General features: G+C 39.2%; 1 protein-coding gene across 1 annotated transcript; it reads left to right on the forward strand.

Moving 5' to 3' along the window:
- Positions 1-1,900: 1,900 nt before the first annotated feature.
- Positions 1,901-14,960, forward strand: slc17a8 (solute carrier family 17 member 8). Its single transcript, XM_059334782.1, has 12 exons — positions 1,901-2,039; positions 4,392-4,647; positions 4,863-4,981; positions 5,945-6,059; positions 6,536-6,623; positions 7,340-7,426; positions 9,748-9,890; positions 9,989-10,138; positions 10,254-10,386; positions 10,947-11,057; positions 11,842-11,969; positions 12,437-14,960. Exons 1-12 carry the CDS (start codon positions 1,939-1,941, stop codon positions 12,764-12,766), a joined length of 1,761 nt encoding a protein of 586 aa, XP_059190765.1. The 5' UTR covers positions 1,901-1,938; the 3' UTR covers positions 12,767-14,960.
- The last annotated feature ends 338 nt before the right edge of the window (positions 14,961-15,298 follow it).

Genomic DNA, 15,298 nt, shown 5'->3' on the forward strand with positions numbered 1-15,298 from the left:
GGTTGAATCTGATATTTTTGTTAACAATTATCAATACAAACAATGTGTCTTCTAAATACTGCTGACTGTTAGAAAACAAAGACAAATACACCATGTTTAAATACAATCTTTTTAGATCACTCAAGTAAATACATCTTATTTCAATAATTTTAAAAGCTTCTCATTTTCATGCCATGCCATTTCTACAAAAAAGGAGGTAGTTCCACTCATGTTCATGTAATGGAGCTGTGATATTTCTGGTACAAAGAACCTTATTTATTGAAAGAGTGTCCCATTGGGATCAGGCTCTTGGTTTATTTATGGAGTGCATAAACAGCTGGAGTACCAGCATCACCCTGAGCAGTTGCTCTGCAACAGTTCATTGCTTAAATACGCTCTTAGAGCTCAGGCCCACACCTGACCACATCCAGTCTCCTGTTTAAATGTTTAAATCTCTACAAAAATCAGTATATTTGTTTATTCTGAAAGAAAGAAACTCAGTCTTCCCTCTGCTGAAAAACAATACAACATAGTATTCCCATATTTTGGGTGGAAAATTGTTTGGATAGACCAGTGTCAAATATTTTTTTTATTATATAAATTGTTTCTATTGAAAATACAAATTTTACTTATAAAAGTATAAATATAAAATAAAAATAAAATAATAAAACAAACATTTAAAAAAAAAAGTCAGTCCACTAGATGTTGCTAAGTTGGCATGTTTTATTTGATTTAGATTTAACAGGAATTTGCTTCCAAATTCCCACTTGCTAAACAGGCTGCATAACTTTTTTTGTACAAGTTGCATAGTTTAAAATGCCTGCACAGTAGTCCACACATGTTTGCACTCAGTTAAGCTGGACTATAACTGTAATACAAACAGTTCAGTTTGTCAGGCGCTTTCTGTCTGCTTGACAGTCCCATTTCGCTGCAATAAAAATGACTGAAATGACATGAACGGACTGAAAACTTTTATTCGATAGAAGTTGACAAATAATATGCAGTTGATAAAAGGTAACAGATCACAATATATTACAATATATGATATAGTGATATCATGACTTAATTAATTGTGATAATATCGTATGGTTGGACCTCTGGTTATTCCTTCCCCAAACATTGAGTGTTGAATTGTAAGATACATGATGCTTAGTCAAGGAACTATACAGCTTCATGGCAGTCATTACATATTCTGTCACTCCTTCAGAATTGTAGAAATTTTAAATAGCAGTCATGGAAAAGTGTTAGCAAAACCTGGAACTTGATGGCTCTGTCTTGGGTTTCACTTGCTCCAATTTTACACCACAGCAGTGCAGCTTCTCCTGTCTCTCCTTAATGCAACTTGTCAAGTTCATCAATTTTTAACTGTTCAGGCTGCTATCAGATGAACCTAACTGGCTGAAGGGGTGGTGCTAGGAAGATGATGATGATGATGATGTGTAAAGCGAGGGGGCTGGGTTTTGGAAAACCAGCTCCACCTGCCCCTCCTCACCAGGAATGGATTATGAGATGGAGTGGAGATCTAAGCAGTTCATTCAGTTCAGCTGGAGACAAAGGGGAGCTCACAGTAGAGACTAAAACCTGGATTCTACACTTTCATTTGCTTCTCCACTGCGTTCATCAGCCTTTCTCTACTGGATCTTTAGAAGAGAAACAAGTTCCAGAGGCTGCATGAGATTCTTTGGACATTAGGAATACTTCAACATTATCTTCTCCTCCACATCTGCAGTAAATCCTCACACCAGAGGAAAGTGGAGCGGAAAAGTCTGTCTTACCTCAGAGGGACCCGTGGCACCTCTGAATGGTGGAGCCAACCCCCGGTGCCACAAACTGAGGAAGGATGATGAACAGCTTCTAGTGGATTTTTTTCCTCTTTGTCAGAACAGAGTGAGTGTGTTAGTGAGGTAACAAGACACTGTTTTCAGATAACGGAGGAGAGAAAATAAAGACGCAAGAAAAATGCCTTTTGGCGGGTTATCAGGTTTGAAGGAACAGGTGCTTAAGCCTGGGAAGGAGGAAGTGAAAAACACAGTGGGGGACTCTCTAGGAAAACTGCAAAGGTGAGAGGGTTTGCATGGAGAGTGGCTGGAAAGACTGTGTGCATGGTGTTTGATCCACAGCTTTTGTAGATGTTGTTGGACTGCGTAGAATATGCATTTCACTCATCATCCATGTATTCACAATGGAGATTAATTTTTTAAAATAATTCTGTAACTAAGAAGAAAGCATCTGCTGTCACAGAGATGTGAAGAGCCTGGAAACGAGCACATTAAGCCCAGCGTGTTCCCAGAGATCCCGACGATAAATAAATATTTGATTCATGTGCTTGCCAGGCAATGCCAATGATGTAATCACAGATTTTATTTTAAGACATTAATACATATTTCATATCTGATGCATATTTCACAGAGGGATGAATGTGTGTGTGTGTGTGTGTGAGGGGAAGCCCCCATCCCAGAGATAAAAGACTAAGTAGGCAATTTCCTGGAAAATGAATTTTGTGTGTCGTTAAAGTGCGTGTATATATGTGGCATGTATTTTTGTTCATGATAGGAATGCATTGACTTACATTTCAAACAGGTGGAAGCATATATACATACATCGTAATTTATAAAATAATTAATAGTTATTATATTTTAAAATAACCATCAGCTATTACTGTCTGGATCACAAAATTAGTTCAAGTATGGGATTCACATAAACCATTTTGGTCATGATCCAACTATGGCCCTTTTGCAGGTTTTTGTTTAAGGACTTGTTGCAATGACAGCGGGGTTTGTTTTTTTTAACAATTTTGGATTAATGCCAAATTATCAACAATGTAATCGACATAACTAAGTTAATATTTTGTCAATTTGTTCGGTTTCTTTAATCAGTTCATTCTGCTCCCCTAAAAGAACACAGATAACAGTGACTGGTCAGTCCCTCAGCGTCAGTGCGACAACTCCAGGTATCCTTAATGTTGAGGATGGAGTGTCAGTTTACATTTGTCACTTGTTTAGTGGCTTTTCATAATGAACTTCCATGTTTACAGGACACGTTGAATTTAGGCAACAGAACTACCTTGTTATTGAAAGGAAAAAAGAACAGAGCTGGAATTAAAATAAACTACTTCAGAACTACTGGAAGCAGTTACGTAGTTGATGTAGAACTTGATGCAGAGTGTGACATACATAGCACCCAAGTTAAATTACAGGTGAAATTAAAATCACAACACTGGCTCTTGGCTTCACATGGGACACAAACGCTGTTCTCAAAGGTCAAATCCTGGTTTTGTTGAACCCCTTCTGCCTGCCCTAAACAGACCCTTTATATTACGTTCATTGTTCTGACCGTCTGATAGTGACATGAATGGGTTTACATTGGAAAACCCGATGCATCTCTTTGTCCGTCTATATCTGATGCCAAGGAGCACTGTGACCAAGCATCAATATCTTAGAGTGGGTGGCCCAAATAAATAAGTCAATTTGGCTGCATTATTTAAGACTTGCACTGTTCATTTGTGGTGGCCTTTTGTGTTTAACGTACCAATGGAAAAGTTTTGCCACATTTTCAAAGCCGGTACATGAAGTTATGACCAGACATGATCTTTAACACTGCTTTGTTGTTTTTGAACATGCCATCTTATAACCTCATACCGTGAATGGTTGCAGGTTGCAGTACATTAAATGTTGTTAAGATGGCTTTGTATCTTAATGCAATACGGAATTTTTGACGCAGCTGTTAGAGAGATACCTACCGAATTGATCAACTGTCATTATGATTTCTACAGTAATTATTCAATTAGACTATATTTATACTTTGAATTAACTGTTTTTTAAGTAATTTGTTTATTTTAAACAATGTTTTCCATTGAACTGTATCATTTATGTCAAACACTGAACTCAAAAAATATTTGAGTGCTTGATATCAAAGGCTGACCCCAGTTTCTGCTTAACTCTTGTTGGAAGAGAACTGCAGTATAGATCTGCTGCAGGCAGATGAAAGCAGTTCATGGAGCAGGGGGACAGAGACGGATGGATGCTGGGTAGTGGAACAGGTGTGGAAATTGTTGTACCTGAAAGCAACCTGATAACAGCAGTGCTGTGATCTTTTTAGGTGTGTGTCTTGGGACTGTTCTATCATTGTTGCCGCATTTTTACAACGTTACAGACAGAAGTGGTAGGACTGTGAAATGATTATCATGTGAATATGTATCTTGGGCATTTGAAGACTGGAGATGATGCCCCCTCACACCCATTGCTGCCTTGAAATAAATCACACATTGTAGGTACAGTACACTTTGGGGTATTGAGGGTGGAAGTTTAAAGAAGAATATAGAAAAGGATAAATATATTTATTTCAAGAAAATAACTACTGACTAGTACGGCTGACAATCCCATGCTCTTACTCTTCTTTTCCTGCTATCTTAGGAAAATAGATGGTAGCAATGTAGAAGAAGAGGACAATATTGAACTGACAGAGGATGGGCGTCCGGTGGCATCAGCATCACGTCCCGCCCCACTGCTGGACTGCAGCTGCGGCGGTCTGCCCAAGCGTTACATCATCGCCATCCTTAGCGGCCTGGGCTTCTGCATCTCCTTCGGCATCCGATGCAACCTCGGCGTGGCCATCGTGGAGATGGTGAACAACAACACTGTCTATATCAATGGGACTCCTGTGCTTCAGGTAGCTGGAAGAAATAAATTCAGACTGGAGCCCTGAGCAATTGATGTTGTAGGACTTTTTTTTTATAATGTGTGTCTAAGCAGTTTAACCATTTTAATCAAGTCTTTCAGGGATGTATCTGTGATGCCGCCAAGTAGATTAAACTAAATAAATGCAGTTAAATGGGGGTTATTTCCAGATTTTAGCGTGCATCTGTTTTTTTCCTCCCTCTCCAGCAAGCTCAATTTAACTGGGACCCAGAGACAGTGGGGCTGATCCACGGCTCCTTCTTCTGGGGCTACATTGTCACCCAAATCCCTGGAGGTTTCATCTCCAACAAGCTGTTTGCCAACAGGTGACTCTCATGACTCTCAACAGTTTCACTGCAACACTGTCAACTCTGTTTTATGTCATTATAAACTGAATATCTTTTGTGAGAGCCACTTCTTCACATTATCCAATATTTTTTTTATCAGTAACACAATAATATAGTAGCCACAGTGCAGAGGCAACTGATTACATATGAGAGAGAAGCTGTTTGATGACACATAGACAGACTACGTTTTTGTCTGTGTTTTCACCATGAGCTGAGGTTGAGGTCATGTTAGCTGCAGCCATGACCGTGTATGTTAACAAAGGATCACAACGAAGACTTAAAAAGCACCTCCTCAGCCTGCGTGGTTTAAGGGTTAAAGCTGTACGGTGTGGTGAGCGGTGCTGATGGAGCAGATAGCAGTCCTGTAATAAAAGCTTCACAGGAAAAGAGGACACGCCACTGACAGAGTTAATAATGAAAGATCCTGCCTCTGATTTCTTTCTGAAACACCAGCCGCTGGAATATTACAAGTGTCACTTACACACTGTTTTGGAAAAAGAGAAGGAAGGGGGGATGATGTGAAGGAGAAAAGAAACGGGAGCTCTAAACGGCACCGTGGTGATGAAGCAGAAACTTGCCGATTGAATGGGATGTCTTTATCTCAGCGCATGAAAGGCAGAGGCGTGAGATCTGTCTCATTATAAGGCTGACTGAGGTGCTTTGACCATCAGATGTTTGGAGATATACTGCCTGCCAATATTAGACATCTACAGTAGCTCTCACACACTGGGTAGCAAGTATTTGTTGTGTTTTTTACCTGCTACAGACATTTCTGACATATCACAATATAAGCCAAGGTTATAATTTCCTAATAATGGAAAGGCTTGTGAAGTTTGGTGCAGCTCTGTTAAAACTCAAGTAAAATCTTTAATATCATAATCTTTATTGTCATGTTTACTGGAGGATACATTTAATATGATGACACTCTGGTATTTTCTATAGGGTGTTTGGGGCTGCCATTTTCCTGACGTCAGTGCTCAACATGTTCATCCCATCAGCTGCGAGGGTGCACTATGGTTGTGTCATGTTTGTCCGCATCCTGCAGGGCTTAGTGGAGGTAAGCAAAAAACATGGTGGTAAAATTGTGAAAATGATCCATTTAAAGCAATACTTTTTACATTTTGGGGTAATAGTGATTGGGCTGCATTTAAATAGCACTTTTGAAGTCTTACTGGCCACTCAAAGCGCTTTACAAGTCAAACCAACATTCACCCAATCAAACAAACACATTCACACACTGGCGGCTACAAGGTGACCCCTGCTCGTCATGAGCAGTTAGTGACAGGGACTTCAACATGCAGACTAAAGGCACCAGGGGTCAAACCACCAACTTTCTTAAGTGTATTATTGGACGAATGCTGCTTCAGGTTTTTTGGCTAACTTACTCTGTTATGTAGATTCACGAGTATCTACCTAAATGTTAAATTATTACATTATAGCATTTCCACTTTGTCAGATGAATCACAGGTTTTAATCTCAAATCAATCAATCAATCTTTGACCTTTGGCATCTTCAACACCATGTCTCTGCTAGGGGGTCACCTACCCAGCATGTCACGGGATGTGGTCCAAATGGGCACCACCTCTTGAACGGAGTCGACTGGCCACGACTTCATTCTGTGGTGAGTAATGTGTCGCAGTTTGTAATAATATTCAGTGAACGATCCCAAACTGACCACAACACAACATTTTCACTGATACCAACCAGACATGAGAGAGGTCATTTTGTTTTTACCAGATTCAGGTCACCCCTTTCTCTCCAGAAATTAGAATAAACTAATAAACTGGTACCATGGCAACCCACGCATCAAAACCCTCTTGACATTGTCTGTCAGCAAACACGGCTCACCTGCGTACTCAGAAGGAGCGTCTCCCTCTATTCACCTCGATGAAGCGTCACATTGCTTACTGTCCAAAAGCACTCTCATGCTCCCAGCTCTATTCAAAGCAACATTGTTCATGAATGTGTCTGATAATAGAAGACACATTGAAAAATCCTCTCTGTCTGCCAACAACTCAGCATTTTTTCAATGAAACTAATGTGTTTCTTTGATGTGTTTGCTCTATTAAGACACATTTCACAATACAGTGTAGTTTTCTTTGTTCAATTAAAAGCATTAACATTGTAACTACATAAAGTTAAGTATTCAAGTTTGTGAAAAGGAAATGGAAACAGAGATATGTTTTATATATATATATATTGTGTGTGTGTGTGTGTGTGTGTGTGTGTGTGTGTGTGTGTATATATATACAACTGTATATAGTTTTAACTGGGTTGCAATGTTACTGTCAGTATAATCATATCTCAACCTCAATTTCTGACACCAATTGTTCCCAGGATCCTACGCAGGAGCAGTGATCGCCATGCCTTTAGCTGGAGTGCTGGTTCAATACGTTGGATGGCCTTCAGTCTTCTATATCTACGGTAATACTAACAAAAACATCACAGTCACTCAAACCTGAAGGCTGCAAATCAATCAGTATGCTCCAGTCCTTTGTTTTCTTCATTGATAATTGAGGACTTCTTTTTTTTTTTTTAAATAGTTTGACATTTTGGGAAAAATAAAAATCTATAAGGTGGGATCAATACCAATGTTACTATTGTGGCTAGTAACTTAATTGCTCTCTTGCCACTTTCATGTCCGTGCGCTAGCTGTAGTTAGCAGCTAGTTATCATACACTGTAAAAACAGAAATGTTGGGAAAACTCAAATTATCAAGGCAACATGATGCAAGAAAATTTTTTTGAGTTTAGTTTTGAGTATACAACTTTGATCTTTTTGTTGTGCCTACTTGGATCTTCTTGTTCTGCCAACTTGGGTTTTCTTGTTCTGCCTACTTTAATCTTCTTGTTCACCTTATATATTCCTGATGCTGAAATCCTTGCCTCAATGACATGTATTTCTACCTTAAACAAATATTCTTACAATTATTGCTTCAGTGAGATAAAATATTGCTGTAATTGTAATTACTGAACACTCAATAAATAAATAAATAAATAAACAAACGCAAAGTTACCTGAAGCCTTTTTTAAATTACAAATTAAACAGCATTGAACAAACACATTATTTCATGCTTTTAAACATGGATTCTGAAATGCAGAAATACAAAATTGAGCACCTCCAGTGAACTGGCCCTTTGCTATACTACAAACTTGGATTTTACAGGCAAACAGGACTGGAATACTTAAAATGGCTTTACACGAGGATGGATTACTGAACGGGCCTACGAGGCCACGGGCCCTGGGGCCCATAAGACCAGGGGCCCTGACTCCTAAAATGTTGCTGAAAACCCCCCACAAAATGTTTACAAAGAGATGCTAAATGACCACAAGTATACACAAAACAACTACAAACGACCCAAAATGACTTCAAAGAGACAAAAAAATGAGTACAGATACAAAATGACAAGAAAGAGATGCTAATGTTAGCTAAGTGGCTACTGCAGTCATTAGAGTTTCTTCTCACAAAATGTCAGACAGCCTCACCCAGACGACTCAGAGCATGCTCAGACCCTGCATCACACTTGGTAACCCTGTAGACGATTGCTACAGGGTTTCCTTCAAGGAAAAAGAGTCTGCTGGACTTGTAACTCAAAAGGCCTTGAACTTTTTTGAAAAATGCTTGTAAGTTCAACAATAGACAGAAGTTTGCTGGACCAACATTTTGTTAGTTGGTAAAGTCGAACCCTTATTTCTGAGTTGGATTCATTAGAAAACTTAAACAATTCATTTAGATCAACGATTGCTGGTTGTCATTTTTACAATGTACAGACTGGAAACTGGGGAATTGATTTGTCCCTTGGACAGACCCAGTCTAGCTGTTAACAGGTTAACAACACTCTAATACTATATAACACTGTATATCGGTCACTTTCACATATATGTGTGTTTCTGTGTTGTTGTACATCCTACATAGTGAAGACCAAGTTTTAAACCAACAGAGTAAGGACATTTTTGGAACATTAATATTGTTAATATATTATATATATATTAATATTAAGACTAACTGGGGATTTACGGCCGCAGAACGGCTCCGCCGCGGTTTCGCTCCGTCTTCTGCCCAGCAGCAATTCACACCGGGTGTGTTACGGCCGCGGAACGGCAGCATAGCAAGCCAGCCATATACACACGAGATAATGAGAACACACGATAATCCTGAACATACGGGAGACAGCGAGATCCTGTGATAACTGTGTGTATAAAGTAAACAACAACAACAACCAACAACTTACTTTGCTACTCTGACATGGAAGATCTGTTGATCTGACCATCTATCCTTATAAAAACAATGTGTTATGTCATAAATGATTGTATTGTATGTAATGTTGTTCAGGTGTGCATTCATTATACACACTACGTGTTACTACCATGCAAAGTGACTTTTTAATCCTTGACCGGCACACCGCTCTGTTGTACTTTGAATGCTTTGCACAATAAGCGTTATCTGAAATGCTTCAGAGTTCGATTAAAATGATTAACACTGACATAAAATTCATACTTTGCCAAATATGTTTTAATAAAAATCTACTCTGGTTCTGATGTGATATAATCTCATGATTTATTGATGTAAATTAGCATTTTCCTGTCTGGGCTCTGTGACTCATACCTTTTTCATTTCATTTTAATAATGAAAATTCTTGTGGTCCAGAGAAGGTCAGGGCTTGTTTTAATTAGTCTGTCCTCCACCTGACAAAGTCTTCACTACATGATTCTTTAAAAAAAAATGTTTTTTTCATTGAAAAACAGGCGTTTTTGGCATCATATGGTACGTCATGTGGCTCCTGCTGGCATATGGAAGTCCTGCTGAACATCCCACAATCACAGATGAGGAGAGGATGTACATCGAGACCACCATTGGAGAAACAATGCGCCAACTGAGTGTGACTGAGGTGTGAATGCGTAATATACTGCCACACACCGTACACACACACACACACACACACACACACACACAGTAAAGGCTTCCACTGACTCCTATCACCCACAGAAATTCAAGACTCCATGGCGTCGTTTCTTCACCTCCATGCCCGTCTATGCCATCATCGTGGCCAACTTCTGCAGGAGCTGGACCTTCTACCTGCTCCTCATCAGCCAGCCAGCATATTTTGAGGAAGTCTTTGGCTTCCCCATCAGCAAGGTTGGCCTCACAGTTTCTCTAAAACTATTCAACTGACTATGACAAATATCCATATAGATAGATAATTAATCACAGATTTCCAAAATGGCTTCCTGAATCTATGATCTCTCAACAGGTGGGGATCCTGTCTGCGGTCCCCCACATGGTGATGACAATTGTAGTTCCTATTGGAGGACAGCTGGCTGACTTCTTACGCAGCAACAAAATCATGTCTACCACAAATGTGAGGAAGCTCATGAACTGTGGAGGTATGTTGTGGTGAACACAAAGCATTATCTATCAATATATTGGAACTCTCAGGTTTTACTGTGTCTTTGTGCATTACAATACCAGCATCCATCCATCATCGTTCATTACCGTTAACCGATTATCCGCACTCGGGTCGCGGGGGCGGGGGTTCCCAGCTGTCATTGGGCGAGAGGCGGGGTAGAAACCTAGACAGGTCGCCAGACTGTTGCAGGGCTTACATATAGATACAGACAATCACACTCTCATTTAGATTTAGAGTCATCAATTAAACCTAAGTGCATGTTTTTGGACTGTGGGAGGAACATGCAAACTCCACACAGAAGAGCTCTAGCTGTGAGGCGAGAGTGCTAACCACTACACCACTGTGTAGCCAGTGACATTATATATTGTAATTTTAAAATAAAAAAGCTCAATATCGGTATCTTCCATCTTTCTTGTGCTTGTTTTAGTTGTGAAGGAGTCCTCTGTTTGTATTTTGCAGGACAATGAATTGAATCATTTCTTATAGATCCTCGGCATGAGCTAATGACTCACATTCTTTGGTCTTGTATTTTCCCAGGATTTGGTATGGAGGCTACTCTGCTGTTGGTGGTTGGGTTTTCTCACACTCGAGGCGTCGCTATCAGTTTCCTGGTTCTGGCTGTAGGCTTCAGTGGATTTGCCATCTCAGGTATGACCACATCTGCACCAAAGACCCTGACTTAGGTTTTAAAATGCCTTTTAAAATGTATGTATTTAGCACTGTGATCCGATCACCCAAGACGCATATTAAACCCAAGTGTAAATGGAGACAAAGAGACATTTGTGTTTCACCAGAGATGTAAGATTTTTTTCAGAGACCTGAATGTTTCTCAAAAGCCCCGAATCCTTAGCTTTTTAAATTCACCTCACCCTTTTGCCATTTCCAGTGAGTCTCTCTGTCTGGACCGGCAAATCAATGAGGCAAAAGTTCTACTATTGGGGAAATATCGCCACCAATATGTCTGCCCTAACATTGTCATGGGTTGTTCTATGCTGCTGTCAAATGATGTGCATATTTTTAGGCATTTTACCTCCATTCTATTCAATGAAATGGTTTGAAAAATGGTGTATATTGCTATTGAATGTTTACCAAATCTGGCTGTGACTCTGCATAAGAGTATTGTTTGAAACGGTTGAAAACACACTCAAATGCTTTTTTAGCATGGATCCTATTCTCTGCGTTCTCTGTCTTTTGGATTGTAAAAGAAATAATAAAGTGCAGGACTACTTTTCCTTCGGGTGTGCTGCTGTATACATGCATTAGCCTGCCAAACCTTCAAACAGGCACTTCTCCTGAATATTTTATAGATTGTTGTCAAGGCAACCCAAAAAATCTAGACGTGCATGTGGATCTAAACCTAGTTCACTTCGAAAGAAATAATTTTCTAATTCTGTCACTCTTTCACATGTTCTTATGTGTGCTGTGTATTCAGGTTTTAATGTCAATCATTTGGATATTGCTCCTCGCTATGCCAGCATCCTGATGGGTATTTCCAATGGGGTGGGAACGCTGTCTGGAATGGTGTGTCCTCTGATTGTTGGAGCCTTGACTAAACACAAGGTATAACTAGTGGATTGTTACTGTTTTGCATATATATTAACAGATGTACACTGATTAGTTGTCCGTCATCTAAGATGTTTTTCTTTTATCTTGAATGAAAGTGAAGATTAATATTTCACTCCTTAGATATATTCTGTTCAAAGTCTTTCATTTTTAATCATGAGGGTATAAAACATAACAGGAAACAGTGTCCTTTACCGACATTTTCCCTTACAACATGTAAAAAACATATACAGCATGCATCTTGGTCAAACTTAAAATTACTGTATGTAATCGTGCACCAGTGGCTGTTGTTAATAATTTATAGACCTGTAAAATTTATTACACACATTACAGTTGTAATTTTTTCTGCTGCCATTGGTAAGGCAGTGAATTTGTAGCTACAGTTACCTCATTGGTGTATAATCAAAACATCAGTGAGTCTGCTTTGGACAGGAAATTCATTGACTCTATTCATCTCCCCACAGACTCGACTGGAGTGGCAGAATGTCTTTGTTATTGCGTCCATGGTGCATTACTCAGGGGTCATCTTCTACGCTATCTTTGCTTCGGGAGAGCAGCAGGAATGGGCCAACCCTGAGAGCACCAGCGAGGATAAATGTGGCATTATTGATGAGGACGAGCTAGCTGAAGAGGCGGAACTCAACATGGAGAACACGATGGCTCCCAAAAAGAGTTATGGAACCACAGACAATTCATCTGGTGGCAAAAAGGGCTGGAAAAAGAAGCGAGGGGTCACCATGCAAGACGAGGAGGAACATTATGGGAATGGAGACTACCAGGAAGGGTATCAGTGAGACATACTGTGGGGAAAAGGAATTTCAAAACACTCAAGTCTAGACGAGGCGGAACATTTGACTTCACACCTGTGGAAAAGTCAGAAACATCAGAGAACAACAGGAGCAGCATCATCATATGTACCTCTCACTTTTTAAGTCCATTCTCCAGTTTCGCCGTGATCTTACCATACTATAATGTCAAAAATGAGACTGTCCTTCCAGAAAATACGACTCCATGCTTCGTTTTTGTCAACAACTTATAGGGCTCGACAGGAATGAGTTCTTAAACCCGGAAGTAAGTTAGCATTTTAGCGTCCTGCCGTCTAACCTCTCAAACTCAATGAAGATTTTGAATGGGTTGGTGGTTAGATGTCTGAAATAAGGTCCGTGGTTAACACAAACTTAAGAGATGTTGGTGTTTTGTTGTACCACATAAAATACATAAATATATAAATACCTCCACTTGTGAACTTTGGAGTTTTTATGTGTCACAATACAACAAGTGGCCAAATGGAACTACAGTGGTTGTAAGGGACATTAAACATCATCATGCCTGACACGGACGGGAACGCTGTCACTAGTCGCCTCACAGCCTCTGGTTGTGTTCTTCAGTGCTCTTGTCAACTCTTGTAGATTGTAAATTATTTTAATAAACAATTTTTTAGGCTACGGATTCACTAGCTCGTCAAAACCACTGGTTAGCTTGTCGGTGACTTAAGCTAACGGTGACGTTCAAGTCATGTGACCGTGGTGTAGTTCGCAATAGCATAACATTAGCTTTTTAATTTCATCGCTAATGCTTCAAACATCATCAAAGTGGTGTTCATTTGTGGAGATTATCCTGCTGAACAAAACACGTTAGCATCAGAAACATGTGTTTGCCACAGAGCTTATTTTTTGCCATGATCCAAAATGCAAAAATCCCATAGGCGAATTCTCAATAGACCCCATGGAGATGCTACTTCTGGGTTGGCCTACAAAATTTTTTTTGTTTGCTCTCTATTATGACCCATATCTTAGTTTGTAGTTAGTGGCGCCCACTCGAGGCTGTAGTCACTATAAATGGTGCTGAAAGTGATATTAAGGAGTGTGTTTTGTTGCCTAAACCTAATGACATTGCAATCACAGCGTTACCAACATGTTTAAAACAGCGACCATTATGTTTACATGAGAATAGCTGAATTGAGAATTGAGAACTACCGGTAAGGACGCTCATTCTTAAAACGCTCCTGTGAGTCGAGGGTAAAACAAACGACATATGAGGTCACATAGTTTGGAGGACAACATTAAAAAACCTCCAAAAATACAACATAGTCTGTGTTACAAATACATTGGGGCAAGAAAATAACCAACAAATACACAATGTAATCAGAAACTGAATTAATAAATCTAATCTCAACTGACATATACTGTAGGCTAGTATACTTAGTATAATAGAAAGTGAACCACAGACCAACATTCATGAACAACTTGTGCTGTTGAATAAACACCAGAAACACATCAACTTCCAAACCTGACTTTACTTTTCCTGCAACCTGTGCTGATCATCTGTGCAAGCGAACGCTGACTGAACTTTATGTAGCTTCCTTTAAACCCTGTGAACAGATTTTGTTTTGTGTCAGCTATGCAACGTAAAAAACAAATGTGCTTCTGGAATGTAATAATGGGCTTGACAGCAGTGTTAATATTATGCGCCTTATTGTTCTTTTGTTGTTGTTTTTTGCTTGTATGTATTTGCTGTTGTCGAATAATTGCACTCTGTCCAGCTTAGCTTGAGCAGGTCTTAGTTCACCATCCTGTTGTAATGCACTTCTTCTAGCATTATGTCAGCTTCATTATTTATACTGCTCTGAGCTCATAATGGGACAGAATGGATGGTGAGTTCAGCGCTGACGTTACTCCATGAAGCATTTAGTGAAACTTTGTTTATTGGCCTGGCGTTTGTCTTTTTTGCAATTTCTCAATGTTTGATACATGGAGATCCAGTTTGTTTCTCAAAAAAAGAAAGATGTACTGTAATGTTTAATCATAAAAGAGTTTAGGAATTTACGCTCACTGTTTATCATTACTGCTAAAGAAGAGAATATCAATTTTGTACAGTAAATTATTATGATATTGTTTGAGAGAGCATTGATTTGATTTGCACTTTACTTGAACACACGGAGCTGTAATAAACAACATTTCTATTCTGTATTAAGACTGTTTAGAGAGATAAAATCCTGTGAAGGTTTTGAATGATTGAGCATGTTGTATGAAGTTATTCAACATCCACATTACTTTGTCTATTCAAAGAAATGATGAAAATAATTAATCACTAAATTGTAAATTGCGTGTAATGGAAATCAAGACTGACAGTCGGCAGCCATGTTCACCTTGTTTGCCATCTAAATTATTTTTATTTATATTTTTTATTTAGAAGTAATGATGCTCACAGAATCAATGACGATGAGGATCAAAAAAATACTCACCCTGGGGAGAACATATCTGTACAAAATTTAATTTAATTCTGTCCAATATTTATCAGGTCCTTTCATTTAAAACCAGTAATGG

The sequence above is a fragment of the Centropristis striata genome, chromosome 6 (genome assembly GCF_030273125.1).
Source record: "Centropristis striata isolate RG_2023a ecotype Rhode Island chromosome 6, C.striata_1.0, whole genome shotgun sequence".
Taxonomy (NCBI): domain Eukaryota; kingdom Metazoa; phylum Chordata; class Actinopteri; order Perciformes; family Serranidae; genus Centropristis; species Centropristis striata.

What these genes read in the sequence shown, in the direction of transcription:
- slc17a8 (XM_059334782.1), top strand. Translation starts at nt 1,939, where the DNA reads ATGCCTTTTGGCGGGTTATCAGGTTTGAAGGAACAGGTGCTTAAGCCT. An exon ending in TTGGCTTCCCCATCAGCAAG is followed by an intron (nt 10,139 to 10,253) that starts GTTGGCCTCACA and finishes ATCTCTCAACAG; the next exon opens with GTGGGGATCCTGTCTGCGGT. An exon ending in GAGCCTTGACTAAACACAAG is followed by an intron (nt 11,970 to 12,436) that starts GTATAACTAGTG and finishes ATCTCCCCACAG; the next exon opens with ACTCGACTGGAGTGGCAGAA.